At 41.5% G+C, this 12,920-nt stretch overlaps 1 protein-coding gene across 1 annotated transcript in view; it reads left to right on the top strand.

Moving 5' to 3' along the window:
* CNOT1 (CCR4-NOT transcription complex subunit 1) overlaps positions 1 to 12,920 on the top strand; it is a 60,197-nt gene that overhangs the window by 4,709 nt on the left and 42,568 nt on the right. Inside the window, exons 2-12 of the mRNA XM_074152504.1 lie at positions 1,402 to 1,679; positions 5,648 to 5,755; positions 6,445 to 6,543; positions 7,056 to 7,124; positions 7,224 to 7,278; positions 7,693 to 7,896; positions 9,244 to 9,412; positions 10,388 to 10,514; positions 10,806 to 10,916; positions 12,068 to 12,238; positions 12,658 to 12,785. Coding sequence (XP_074008605.1) covers positions 1,578 to 1,679; positions 5,648 to 5,755; positions 6,445 to 6,543; positions 7,056 to 7,124; positions 7,224 to 7,278; positions 7,693 to 7,896; positions 9,244 to 9,412; positions 10,388 to 10,514; positions 10,806 to 10,916; positions 12,068 to 12,238; positions 12,658 to 12,785 — 1,343 coding nt within the window. The 5' untranslated portion in view covers positions 1,402 to 1,577. The remainder of the gene's footprint in view (positions 1 to 1,401; positions 1,680 to 5,647; positions 5,756 to 6,444; positions 6,544 to 7,055; positions 7,125 to 7,223; positions 7,279 to 7,692; positions 7,897 to 9,243; positions 9,413 to 10,387; positions 10,515 to 10,805; positions 10,917 to 12,067; positions 12,239 to 12,657; positions 12,786 to 12,920) is intronic.

Below are 12,920 nucleotides of genomic sequence, written 5' to 3'. Positions count from 1 at the left end.
ACCTTTATGCAAAGGGAGAGGGAGAAGGGAGAGTTCCCCTTCTCCCCAGCAGCCCCTTTCCAACTTGCTGGGGGTCTGTTCCTGGTCCCTTCTTGCAGCAGGGTGGCCAGCCCTGCTGCTCTGGGGGCTACTGGCTGAACTGGTTTGCCCTAAGCGTTCCGCATGCCAAGTTTAACACATCCCATGGGCCATCCATCTCAATGATGAGGCAGAAATCACCTACTGGTGGTTTTGGCCACATAGCCAAGACAGTAAAGCAGGTTGGTGTTTTCTTTTTTTATTCTGAAAAAGGCATTTTCAGCCTCTTGGCGCGAAGCCTAGTGACCTTTGTGTTTTGATCAAGTAGAGCTTTAAAACAGCGACTCTCCAGCTCTATCCCACCTCTGATAAATTACAGTGCTGCTTCTCGGAGTGACTTACAGCTTCCTCTGAGACTCTTCAGCCTGTTGGTGATGCAGGGCTTGCTTTGGGATGCAGTTTCATCACATTGGCAATGTGTGATTTAACAGAGGAGATGTCAAGTGCCAAGTTTTGTGTTGTCATAGAAATTTATTAAGCTGGCAAGCGCTGCTGTTTCAGTGTAAGCCAAATGTTAGGGTTAGTTTATTGCAGTTCTTTTTGTGTGTTGCTCATTCACAATTGCTTGTTTTGATGTGTAGGGTTCAGTGCATATACTTTCATGGTAGAGAGGCAAAATATTGCAGAGATGGTTAAAAAGCACTTTTTTTAATCAACTTGTGATTGATGCTTTGAATGATTCTGACCTCTTGATTGTTGCAGTGTGGTATCTAATTCATTATGCATCTCGTTTTCCTCTTTCTCACAGTGCTGAAAGGGTAGTCATTCTTCTGACTGAGCTGTTTGCCTGCTCTTTCAGACTGGCAAAATGCAGAAATGAATAAATGTGGTTGGGTAGCGTGAAAACAACCAAGCTTCTGTTGTGAAAACTTGAAAGTACTTCTTTTTCTTTGTGAACATAGTGATGTCAAACAGTTTATGTAAGTTAAGCTGTCAAACATGTCTGTATTGCCAAATTCTTTATTAAACTTTATTTTTCTTGTTTGCCAAGCTAGCTTGTAAGCAGAAATATAAAAGAAAAAGTGCTGAGGTATAACGCAGATTTCTTCTGCTTTCTACTCTGTAGTAGAAAGTAGTTTTCTACTGTAGTTTTCTACTTCCTTCTGGTGGAAGTAAAAAATACAGAGAAACCACTAACTGTTTTTAACACCACATAAACGGCTTCAAGATTTATTTTTTTTTTTTAAATTAAAAGAAAATACCAAATCCAAAAAACTTGCTTTAAATTAATTGCTAGTGTTCCATAGCAAGTGAACAGCACTGCCTGGGATGTAGCTGTAAAATTGCTACAGAACTTAAATCTAATCTAATACTGTCTTTCAGGTGCCATGTTTCAGAACAGAGGAAGACAACTGAGAAAGAAGAGCTGAAGAAAGTAACACAGAACCAAGATACAGGCTAATTGGGGGAAAAAAAATTAACCTGTCTCTGAGGTGACTAAAGGGGAATAATGGTGATTTTGCGCCGGGCTCGGCCGCCTGCTTCCGCCCCAACCAGCAATGAATCTTGACTCGCTCTCGCTGGCCTTGTCTCAAATCAGCTACCTGGTGGACAATTTAACCAAGAAAAACTACCGAGCCAGCCAGCAGGAAATACAGCATGTAAGTAAAGTAATGATGCCACAAAAGAAACATTGGAAAAATTGGAAAGAAAAAAGGGGAGTGTCAAATGGAGTGTCTCTTCACGTCTGAATTGTAGCCTGCGGTGCTCTCGTGTGCATTACTGTGTGCTGTTTTCTACGGCGTTGAGAATCCCAGCTCCCATCTCTGATACTCCTCTTGGTTTCCTCTGCCGGGTCGTGGAATCCAGCAGCTCAGAGCTGAGACCGGTATTAACTTTGTGGTTGAATAACCGCTGCTCTTGGAGTGTGGTATGCAAAGCTCTCCTTCAGGTTAAATCTTTCAACTTTTGGACATTTCATAGAGCACCGATTGGGAGAGGGAGGAAAATGTATACATTTAATGTCTAGAGTTGTTGCACTGAAAGCTGAGTACGTGGTTGCTTACATCTGAATGCTTTCGCCTACCTCAAATGGCAGTGTTTTCCTCCTCATCTCATTCGAAGAAGCGTTGCTTGGTGGTGAAGCCAAGTTGACTTGTTCCTGGGTTTTCAGAAGGCAGGCAGAGCAGCTGCAGATTGAAACCCAAATACCTAACATCTGGGCAAGAATTCTGGTTTAACTGACCCTTTTAAAAATAGCTCTGACTAGCATGATGGACTGAAAAGCATTATCCGCAGAGGAGCGCTTAGGAGGAAGTGAATGTTACTGAGCCAGTTTTAGAAACTGGTTTAGTTCAGTTCCCAGCAGACAGCTGGGCCAGTACAACTGTGTTTGTTTTTTTTTTTTTTTTTTCCTTGCAGTAGTGCGGTCCTGCCGCGATATGAATCAGATTAGGAGGCCACATGGCTTCAGCACAGTGAGTTTCTGGTAACAGCTGACTTTAAAAGTGCATTCATTGCTTATCTTGAGGTGGGAGGGGGTGATTTCAGCGGTATTCACTGCTTAAAGTGATCTCATAAGCCATGGAGATAGAAGACATCTCTTGTAACTTGTAAACTTGCCACGTTTTTGCAAGTTCAGTACTTGCAGGGTCTCCTCTGAGATCATGCTGTCCTTTCAATCCCTGTTGGTTTCGACAGACGATTTTTGCAGCAAGGTGTGACTGAGGTATGACTTGCAGATCTGTCATGAAGCCTTACCTAAAGGATAATAAACATTGCTCTGATTTGGGAGAAGATAGGGTTGGTCTGCCATTCAGTTGGAACGGAGATCTCTAAAAGGGGGACAGATTGTTCCTTACCCTTCACCACAGGCCTTTTAGACTCTACTGAGTCTAGACTCACAGACGGGAAACTGGTCTGTGGAAATGGCTCTTTTGTGTATGTTTGGTTATAAGACAGATCTAGGATTTCAAGACTAAATTCCTAAAAATCTCCATGATCCCTTGTCTTTTTTTTTTTTTTTAATTTCCTGGTATTACTTTACTTTTGTGGTTGCTAGTACATTTTTTCCTTAGATAGTTGGAGAAATTACACGTGTGTGCTTTAACTCTCTTTCTCCCGGTACACTTGTGTGAATTTTTGGCATAATTCAATCAATTTTACAAAGCTTGTATCTAAACAGAGAGTATGTGAAAAACAATACTTGGAGCTGTTCTGGTCACAACTGATCAAAATGACGCTTGCATTTAAATATGCAGTCACAAGCCTAGCAGTGGCAAAGCTTGAGGAACTAATTTCTGCTTAAATGTGCTTTCAGTAGTCATTTAACATAGGTGATGCTTGAAGACCGCTTTAAAAACCAGAATGCGTGTTAAAAAAACCCCTTTTATGCATTTCTCAGAGACAAATTCTAAAGAATGGCTTCCTATGAAGGGAGTTTCTGTGGTCCCCTTTTCCTGAAGTGGTGGTGAGGAGGAAGGGCTTTGTGGACAGATTCATCTAGGAAAGCAAAATCTTCTGGATCTAGAAAAGCAGAAATATTTTTGATCTAACCCTGTGTTTGCCTAAAGAAAATTCAACTAGTCTCTGTATGATAAATCCAAATAGGGGTGGCTCAAACTTTAATCTGAATCGCAGGCTGGTTGAGGTTGGGAGGAACATCTGGAGGTCCAGCCACCTGCTCAGACAGGGTTACCCCGAGCCGTTTGCCTAGGAATGTGTCCAGATAGTTTGTGGGTACCTCTAGGGATGGAGACTCCACAGCTTCTATGGGCAGCCTAATAGTAAAAAAAAAAAAAGTAAAGTAAAAAAAAAAGTGACAGCCTTTACAGATTATTTTATGATTGGATGCACTGTCTTGTAAATGAGTATGAAGGCTGCCAGCATGAAGGTTTATTTCAGCTCTTTCTACAGCAAAACTAACAATTTTCTTTCCCTCGAAAAGCTTTTATGTGAATGTAGTTAGAGTTGAAAGATGCTGCACTGTGCTTCTAGCCTTCTCCTCCTCCCCATATGCTAAACTTTCTAATTACTAACCTTGTGAAGTTACTTTCATGCAAGGAAGCGATCTAATTCTGATGCAGAAAAGTTGTGTTGATGGCTTTAGTAAGTACACTTTTCTCCTGCATCCGTCTGCTTTGATAAATTCATTTCAGTCATGGCACCAGAGAGCTCCCTAGGACATCAATCCAGCTTCATGCCGGTCTTGTTAGCACATCTAAATCTGCGTATTTAATTGGGATTGCCTAAACGAATTGCCTTTTTATGAAGCTTGAGCTAACTAGCAGAACTTGCTGTCAATTCAGTTTTGCTGCCTTTTGCACCAATCTGAGCATCTTCGTACCTAACCATGGGGGGGATGGAGCAGGCTATTTACTCTGGGCTGATGTACCACGAGCACGTATGTTGTAGCAATCAAGAAGCAGAGCTGTATCCACCTCGGATGTTTCTTTCCAGCAGGACAAAGCTTGGCAGCCGCTGGAATAAGCAGGCTGTGAGGGAAGGGGAAGCATAGTGTCAGGTAACGGTAGAAGAATTGTCGTGAGAGCAATCAGAAACAGCGGAGCCGGAGCGGACACAGCCTAAAGCAATGCTGTTTGTCTTTTTGCACCACTGGCAAACAAGGATATTTATGACAGGGTGAAGTGGTGGGCTTGGTGGAGGCGGGCAGAGCGTAAAGCAGTGCTGCTGGTTTTACTGGCACACGTTGTGTCTGGCCTACAGCGGGAAAGGGGGAAACAATGGCAAAAATGAGCTGGTCTCTAGCCAAGAGTTAAACTTTAAGCAAATGATAGGGGATGCTAACAAAAATGTGATATTATTGTGAAGATTTAGTAATGAGCGATGGGTGTTGCAAATTAGCAAACGCAGATCACCTATTTATGACTGAGGTATAGAATTCAGTTGAATGAGCTCTAATGTCAGGGGAAAGACTTGGTGAAAGGTTTCAGCTGCAGGTGTTTGGCATGTGGTATTTGATTTTAAAGCTTGCTAATGAGCAAGTTGGAGATGAACTTTTTTTCTTTAGATGACAGGAAACACTCCTATATAGTATTCCCTTATGTCTTAAAAGGCCCTGGAGTGATGGTAGTTGGATCAGTCATGCCCAGAAGCTGCCTGCGAGGTCAGTGAAGATGCTGTATGATGGTTTTGTCTCTGGGATAAATTCCTGCTACGCAGGCACAGCCCAGAGGTGCAGGCTGTCCCGAGGCTCTACCTCTGCAGAGTTAACGAACTGTAGCTGTGGGAAGAAGCGGGGAGAGGTGAGGCTGTGACACTCTGTGGATTCTGAGCTGCTTTTGTCACAGAGAAGCTTGAAATCATCCTCTAGGTGACCCGCATTTTACTTATTTCTTGGTTAGTATTATTAAAAAGCTATGTGGCTTCTGTGTCAATGACTTGTGTCTGGATTCTTTATCTCTTGGTTTATATTTTTCATTTGCAAATAGGGTTAATGACTTGGTTTCTAGGTTACTGATTAAAAAGGAACATTCTTCACAGTTTTGTTAAAACTATAGATCACTTAACCACTAGAAGTACCGCTGTATCCACAGTACTAGACCCGCATCTTGCTGTGTAATGGCTGTTTGCTACCAAGTTGTTTTTTGGATTTTTTTTTTTTTTCCAGATTGTGAATAGGCACGGTCCCGAGGCAGACAGGCATTTACTACGCTGTCTATTCTCGCACGTGGATTTCAGTGGCGATGGTAAAAGCAGTGGCAAAGATTTTCATCAGGTATGATTTGCACTGAGGCATATGCTTATTAATTTTGGTTAAAAATCTGCAATGGTATTTGATCTGTTCTAAGCACAAAGGCAGGTTGGGGTAGTAGCTTCAAGCAAACTTCATTTCTTATGTATGGCCTCTCAATTGGAAGCACCTTTTGCTGGTCCTCAAGTCAGAAGACAACAAATTGCTGATATCTGACTCAACAATCCCTCAATCCTGAAAAACAGATAGCTTCAGTACAGTTGCTCTTTCTACCATGTGCTCTGTTTTGAAAGCCTTTTTTTGTCTTTTAAAACGTTGTCCAGATCCACTGACTGGCACTTCTGGTGCTGCCTGTGTCTGTTCTCAGGGGTGTTTTCATTCTTGAGCAATTTTGCCACAGACTTTTTAGCCCATAAACAGGAATCAAATATTGTTAGATTGTCTTACTGCAGTGTGTGAGGATGCTTACAGAAAATGAAACATGATGGAGAAGGTTTGATCATTTTCTCAGCCTTAAAAGAAAAAAAAAAACACTAAACCTGGAGAAAACTTGAATAAAAAGAAACTAGTTAATGAGAATTTGGGCCCTTAGAAGACTTAAGCACCTTATCTTTGTTTAGTTTTATTGCATGCAGTGAACAGTAGAAGGTTGGGGTTTTTTTTATTGTCCTGTTACAAAACAATGAGTGTTTAAGTTATCTTGTTCTTTTCAGACTCAATTTCTGATCCAGGAGTGTGCGTCGCTGATTACAAAACCAAACTTTATCTCGACGCTGTCCTACGCCATTGACAATCCCTTGCACTATCAGAAGGTTGGTTTGCTTCTTGAAGGGGATCCCTTCAAGATCATCCCTTCAAATGCAGCAAATTGCTCTGTAGGGAACCAGCTGGTTTTCCCAAAATTGAGCTGGCCCAGAAATTGGGGTTTTTGGTTTTTTTTTTTTGTTTAGCTGAGCAAGTTATTCAATCACTCTGACTGCAAACTGATTTTAAAGCTTAGTCTGATGTCAGTACTTTATGGTTTGTTCGTGGAAACCAGACCCGAAATAAATCATCAGTGCTCCTGTTTCTTTCAACGTGAAAGCCGTGATGGGGGGTTAATAGTGAAGTGTGAAATTTGTGAAGTTTGGAAGAAACTTTTAGTCTAGATGTATCCAAAAACAGTTTCAAAGATGCTTTGTTTAGCCATATAAGTTTTGTGTTAACCAACAGCAGAGTAGTTACTAATGTTCCAGACCTGTAAATGGACTCTACATAGCCTGCTGCGTTCCCAATGAGACGAATCATGTAACAGCTTCCATTTCACTCTTCTTACTTCTTTCAGAGTCTAAAGCCTTCACCCCATTTATTTGCCCAATTGAGTAAAGTCATCAAATTAAGTAAAGTTCAAGAGGTAAGTGAACATTTATTTCAAAAATATTTTCATGGGTTTTGACTAAGCTTGTTAGAAAGGATGATGTCCCCTTACCCTGATGTTTGCTTTTGTTTGTAGGTGATTTTTGGTCTCGCTTTACTGAACTCTTTCAGCTCAGATCTACGAGGTTTTGGTAAGCGAGAAGATTCCAAAGTACTGCAGCAGGGACATCTTTTCTTTTAAGCAATGGGCTTTCTAGATGGATAGATGTGTACCTGCGCGAGCCTGGTATTGCAAGACCTTATGATTAGTAGTGTCATTTTGAGAGGGGCTATAGATAGCACAGTCATCTTGTCTTATATGAAGTTGGAGGTCCCTCCCATGAATGACTTGGTAGATAATGAATCAAATTGACATACTGTGAATGTCTTACCTTTTAGTTGTTCGTTAATATTTGAATTCCAAGGTATGGATTACGAGACTTCTATTTAAAACTGAACTGTTGCGGCTTATGGTAAACAAACTCAGATTAAGATCTAGCTAAAAAGAGTCTTCATATTAAAAAGAAAATTCAGGTTTTGACTCTACCCTTTTTTGTTTTCAAAAGCTGCCCAGTTTATCAAACAGAAACTCCCGGATCTTTTGCGCTCTTACATTGACGCGGACGTCAGTGGAAATCAAGAAGGTGGCTTCCAAGATATTGCAATAGAGGTCCTGCACCTTCTCCTCTCCCATCTCCTTTTTGGGCAGAAGGGAGCCTTTGGGGTAGGACAGGAACAGATTGACGCTTTCCTTAAAACATTACGTAGAGGTAAGTGTGGGGGCTGTTCAGGAAACCATGACTGAATGCAAACTTTGAAAGGAGTTTTTGTAACTTACTGTCTGTGCAGACCAGAATGGTGCAGAGGTAGAACTAAATACACTGTCATAATTCTAAATCAACAGAAAGATACTGCTGTTCTGGCATCTGGCCATATGTACTGGTTTTCAGTGAGCAGTAACGTGGTCTCATGTTTGGTTTTTTGAAGAGTATGTTGTGAGAAATAAGTGTTAAGTAAGGGATATTCAAGCCTGTGCTTGCTCGCTGGTGTGGGATGATATTTGTGGATTTAACTAAGGTGACAGCACTGTAGCCGAAAAATTTGAACTCCTTACAGTGTAAGGAATATACATTACCATTTCAGATAGGTGGATTTGAAGCACTAGGTTGTTTATATTGGGTGCAGATCTAGGAGGAAACACTAGCACAGGGAGGGAAGTGCTTTTGAATAAAACTGCAGTTCGTTTCCTGGAAGCTACCATGGTGCTTGTGAGATGGCAGGGGACGTTACCCATGTGGCAGTCTCTTCCTTTCCGAAACTGCAGTGTTTGCTGTAAACCCATCAGAATAAGGAGGATTTAATTCAGCCTGCTCCTCGGTTCTGCACAGACCTAGAGGAAGGCACCCTTTTTACAAGAGCAAACTATTTGTTCTATTTGTTTAACTTCTTAGGTCATACTTTAATGTGTATTAGCTTCTGTAATTCCCCTCGCTTTGCTTTGGGAAATGGGAAGCTCTTCTCTGAATGGCCACAAAAGGTATGGAGACATTATGCATCATCGTAAAGCTAATGCTGTCTCTGGAAGGGCCACCTGTAGACCCAAGGTGTCTTCGCGGCTGAGCAAAACTACCAGCTACACATCTGGTCCTCTCGTAACTCTGTCTCTCTTCAAACTTTGCTTCCCTGGAAGGAGGGAGGGAGTAGTTTCCTTTTCCGTGCCCAAGCTCCTGGTTTAGATTTTCTAGGCTTCCTACACTCGGTAGCAGATCCTTTGTTTCCTAATACTTCCTGATTTGGAGGAGAGGCTTTTGCTGTGCCGCTGGATTGTTTCCTGCTCAGTGCTTTTTTTGGATGACTGTTGTTAGTGACAATCTGGTTCTAAACTCACCACCAGCGCAGCTGCAGTGAACCTCTATGAACCTACTCTGTTCCACGTTCTTCTTCTTGAGGAATATCCAAGTGCCGGTAGAGAACTGGGAGGTGGGGTGTAGGGATGCTGCACAAATACCCTCTTGATTTCTGCAACAACCACATTATTTTGACTAGTCACTTGCATACAACTGGTATTTTGGGGGGTTTGATGCTTTTTTTTTTTTTTTTGTTACTCTTGCCTTTAGATTTTCCCCAGGAGCGTTGCCCCGTGGTGCTTGCACCACTTCTATACCCTGAAAAACGGGACATTCTAATGGACAGGATCCTGCCTGATTCTGGAGGGATAGCCAAAACCATGATGGAGAGTTCTCTGGCAGATTTCATGCAAGAAGTTGGCTATGGTTTTTGTACAAGGTTTGTAGAAAAATGTCATTTTCAAGCATCTTGGGTGGCGGTGGTTTTCTTCCTTGTTTCTTGAGGCAAAAGTTAAAGAACACTTAAAGTACTAAAATAACTAGTAGCTCATTAAGTATTATGAGGTCATTTGTTTTGATTCCTCTTATATTTTGCTTTCTTCCAATGTGTATAGTGTGTCTGTTGAAATTTGGATTTTTGAAATTGGATTTTGTCATGATAAGAAGTGCTAGGTAAAGGTATTCACATTTCTTGTAAAGGTTTTATAAGAACTTGACTATCAGTTAATAAAATCTTTTTTCTGATCTATATTGATGCTGTATAAATCTTGAATTTTTGGCCTAATTATGAAAAGTGGAACCAAAATTGCAAAAAAGGCCTTCGGTTCTAAAATTGCAACTTAAACATCTGCTCGTTGTTTGCTTTTTTGGCTCCTTGAAGGTTTTTGCTGGTGACCTCATCAGAGACACGTCGGGCTAAAAGACACGTTTTCTCAGCTTACGTTTTGAGTGCACATCATTTGGAAATGCGCATTCTCAGAGCCTTTGTTTCACTTTTAGCTGGTGGAAAGCTTCAGTCTCTGAAGCTGGGTATCACAGGTCAATACATGGAAGTGCTTTTAACAGAAACCGATGCCAAACCTGCCCTGTGCTTTTACTTTGGCGGAGTAAAAGTGAAGCATCTGTCACTTAAGTAGACCTGGCTTTGAATTGAATACGTGGCACAGAAATGGAAACATTTGCACAGACTTTCTATTGAATTTGCTGCCTTTCTTGTCCTAGAATTTTGTTATGTTAGATCATTTGAGTAACACAACTGAAGTTGAGTAAACGGTCATATTTTACAATCTGCAGTTAGTTTCCCCCAACAATCTGTGTGGTCCCAACCATACCCACAGGTCTTACTTTGGTCTTACGTTGTGCCACAGTGAAACCTGCTTTCATATTAAGATCTCTCTGTTTTGTTGCATCTTAGTGTCGAAGAATGTCGCAACATAATCATGCAATTTGGTGTTCGGGAAGTCACGGCTGCCCAGGTTGCCAGGGTTTTGGGGATGATGGCTCGGACTCATTCAGGGTTGACGGATGGTATTCCATTACAAGTGAGTGGCCTACTGGGGTGGGGATTACGTATATTGTAATCGGCAGAAAATGCTAGTTACTAGCCTCTAGTAACTCAAAAAATGCTTTTATTATTCAACACTTACACTTCTGTCTCTTCTGCTGTAATTGTCTGTAATACATGGTTGAAGGAAAGATTCTCAGAAGTGTGCGACTGCTGTCCTTACTGGTCTGAACTTTTTGCCTTCATAGCACAGGGAGTGCTGTAGCTAGTGGTTTTTGAGACTGCTTTATTTTTACCTAGTATTTGATTGAGTGCATTTAACTTGCAGTCTATTTCGGCCCCTGGCAGTGGGATTTGGAGTGATGGCAAGGATAAAAGTGATGGAACACAAGTCCATACCTGGAATGTGGAGGTCTTAATTGATGTTCTTAAAGAGCTGGTAAGTTTTGTGAACACCTTGGTGTTCTGTGTGAAATACCTGAAAGAAGGGCATGTCTCGGTGTGAATATAAAGCTTTTTAAGATCCTAGCAGCATGAATGGCTTTGAATCTCATTAGTGTAATTGCGCTGCTGTACTTAATGGTGTTTTTTTCCTCATGAACAAGAATATTTTGAGGAATTGTGGGGAAATAAAAGCTGCCTGAATGACTAACTTGGATGCAACTTGAGACTTGTTCCACGCTGCTCCCACGTACACCAGCGTGTGTTCTCTGAGGGGTTTTGTGTTTGAACTTAGTTCTGACAGTGGAAAGCTTTGTGCATCAGGCACCTTGTTTCGAAAAGCTTCTCACTGTAGGCATTAATGATGAAAATGAAACAAATTTTTTTTTGTAGTTACTCATTCCAAAACTCTAAATGCTTCTTGCATACGATGACGCTACGGAAATAGGAAAGTTTTTCCACCGCTTTACAAAAATTGCTGCTTATAATTAACTCAGTGAAACATGAGTACTGTTACCTTTGCCTACCTTATATTGGGTGATTTTTTTCTGTATGTTCCCTCTAATCTGTGCAGGAGACACTCTTGTTTTTTCTAAACCTTGGAACATACAACTGGCTTTTTCTTTGGTGTTCATCTATCTCTGAAAGGAGTGGTCTGTGTCCCATAATGGCCATAGTTCCCTCATTCTTACAATTTCACACCCTTGCTGAAAATCTAATAGGTGCTTTGCAAGTACTTGCAGTGTACATTTTTCAAAAGGAAAAGCAAATTCTTCTTTGCCAGCAGATCAGATCCTTCTGCCTTTTATTGGAGGGCATATGGGCACCAACAAAAGGAATGAGTTCGCATGCTAAGAAAGGAGCTATGTGTTTGGGATTTTTTTGAAGACTTGTTAATGAAATGTTTGGAAGGACAGACAGCTACTGTGTGTAGTGCTGGGGGAAGGGCAGTCTCACACACTACTTTCAAACATGCATCAAGTTCTCAAAACTATCCAAATCATGTTCTTTTAAAAACAAAAACGCTTGCTTTCAGTGAAAAGTCGAGTGGATGCTGGATAAAATACTGATGAACCAGGGACCCTTACAAGACAGTACTGAAGGTTGTAATGTTCAAGGCTGACTGTTCCCTTGTTTTTCTGGTTGCAGAATCCTAGCCTGGACTTCAAAGTAGTAACCTATGAATTGGACCACCCGGGATTTCAGATTCGTGACAGCAAGGGCCTGCATATTGTAGTGTTTGGCATCCAGAGAGGGCTGGGCATGGAGGTTTTTCCAGTGAATGCCATATACAGACCTTGGAAGCACGCAGAGGGCCAGGTAGGTTTACCAGTGTCTCTGCTGTGTCTGTACAACACTTGCGAAGTTCCTGAATTTCTTGAACGGCCAATGTGGTTTTAGCAGAGCTCTGATCCGTAACGCAGCTGAGCGTAGAACTGTTGCTGCAGGGCTGTGCTCTGAGGTTTTTACCTGGTTACACAAAAAGACTAGAGCTTTGTCTGCAAAATACAGCTTTGTGCAAAAAAGGTACCCTCAGCACAGCTGTTATCTGTCACTTTGAGAAATCCTGGGAGGAGAAGTGTGAAGTTCAGTCTTGCATAAAACACATTGATAATAAATCTTGGCTCATCTCTACTGCTTTGTTGATTTGCATCATTCTCCGAAATGGGGTGGTTGATGAAGTGGAAGGAACCTGAAACTCTAAATACCTGAAATATTTTTGCTGTCTTCTATTCCAGCTCTCCTTCATTCAACATTCCCTCATAAACCCTGAGATCTTCTGTTTTGCTGACTACCCTTGTCATACTGTCGCCACAGACATCCTGAAAGCACCACCGGAGGATGACAATCGAGAAATTGCCACATGGTAAACCTGCTCTCTCAACTGCTTTTCTTACCTAGATTTAGAGTAAGATTACTGCTCTGATCAAATGTGTCTTTATTGTCACACAACCTGATTTATTTGTAGCTCTGTGTACATCCCAATAGATCAGCCATTAGT

This window comes from Numenius arquata, chromosome 8 (assembly GCF_964106895.1).
Source record: "Numenius arquata chromosome 8, bNumArq3.hap1.1, whole genome shotgun sequence".
NCBI lineage: Eukaryota > Metazoa > Chordata > Aves > Charadriiformes > Scolopacidae > Numenius > Numenius arquata.
The sequence above is the reverse complement of the archived record's forward strand: the minus strand, read 5'-3'. Positions and strand labels throughout refer to the sequence as shown.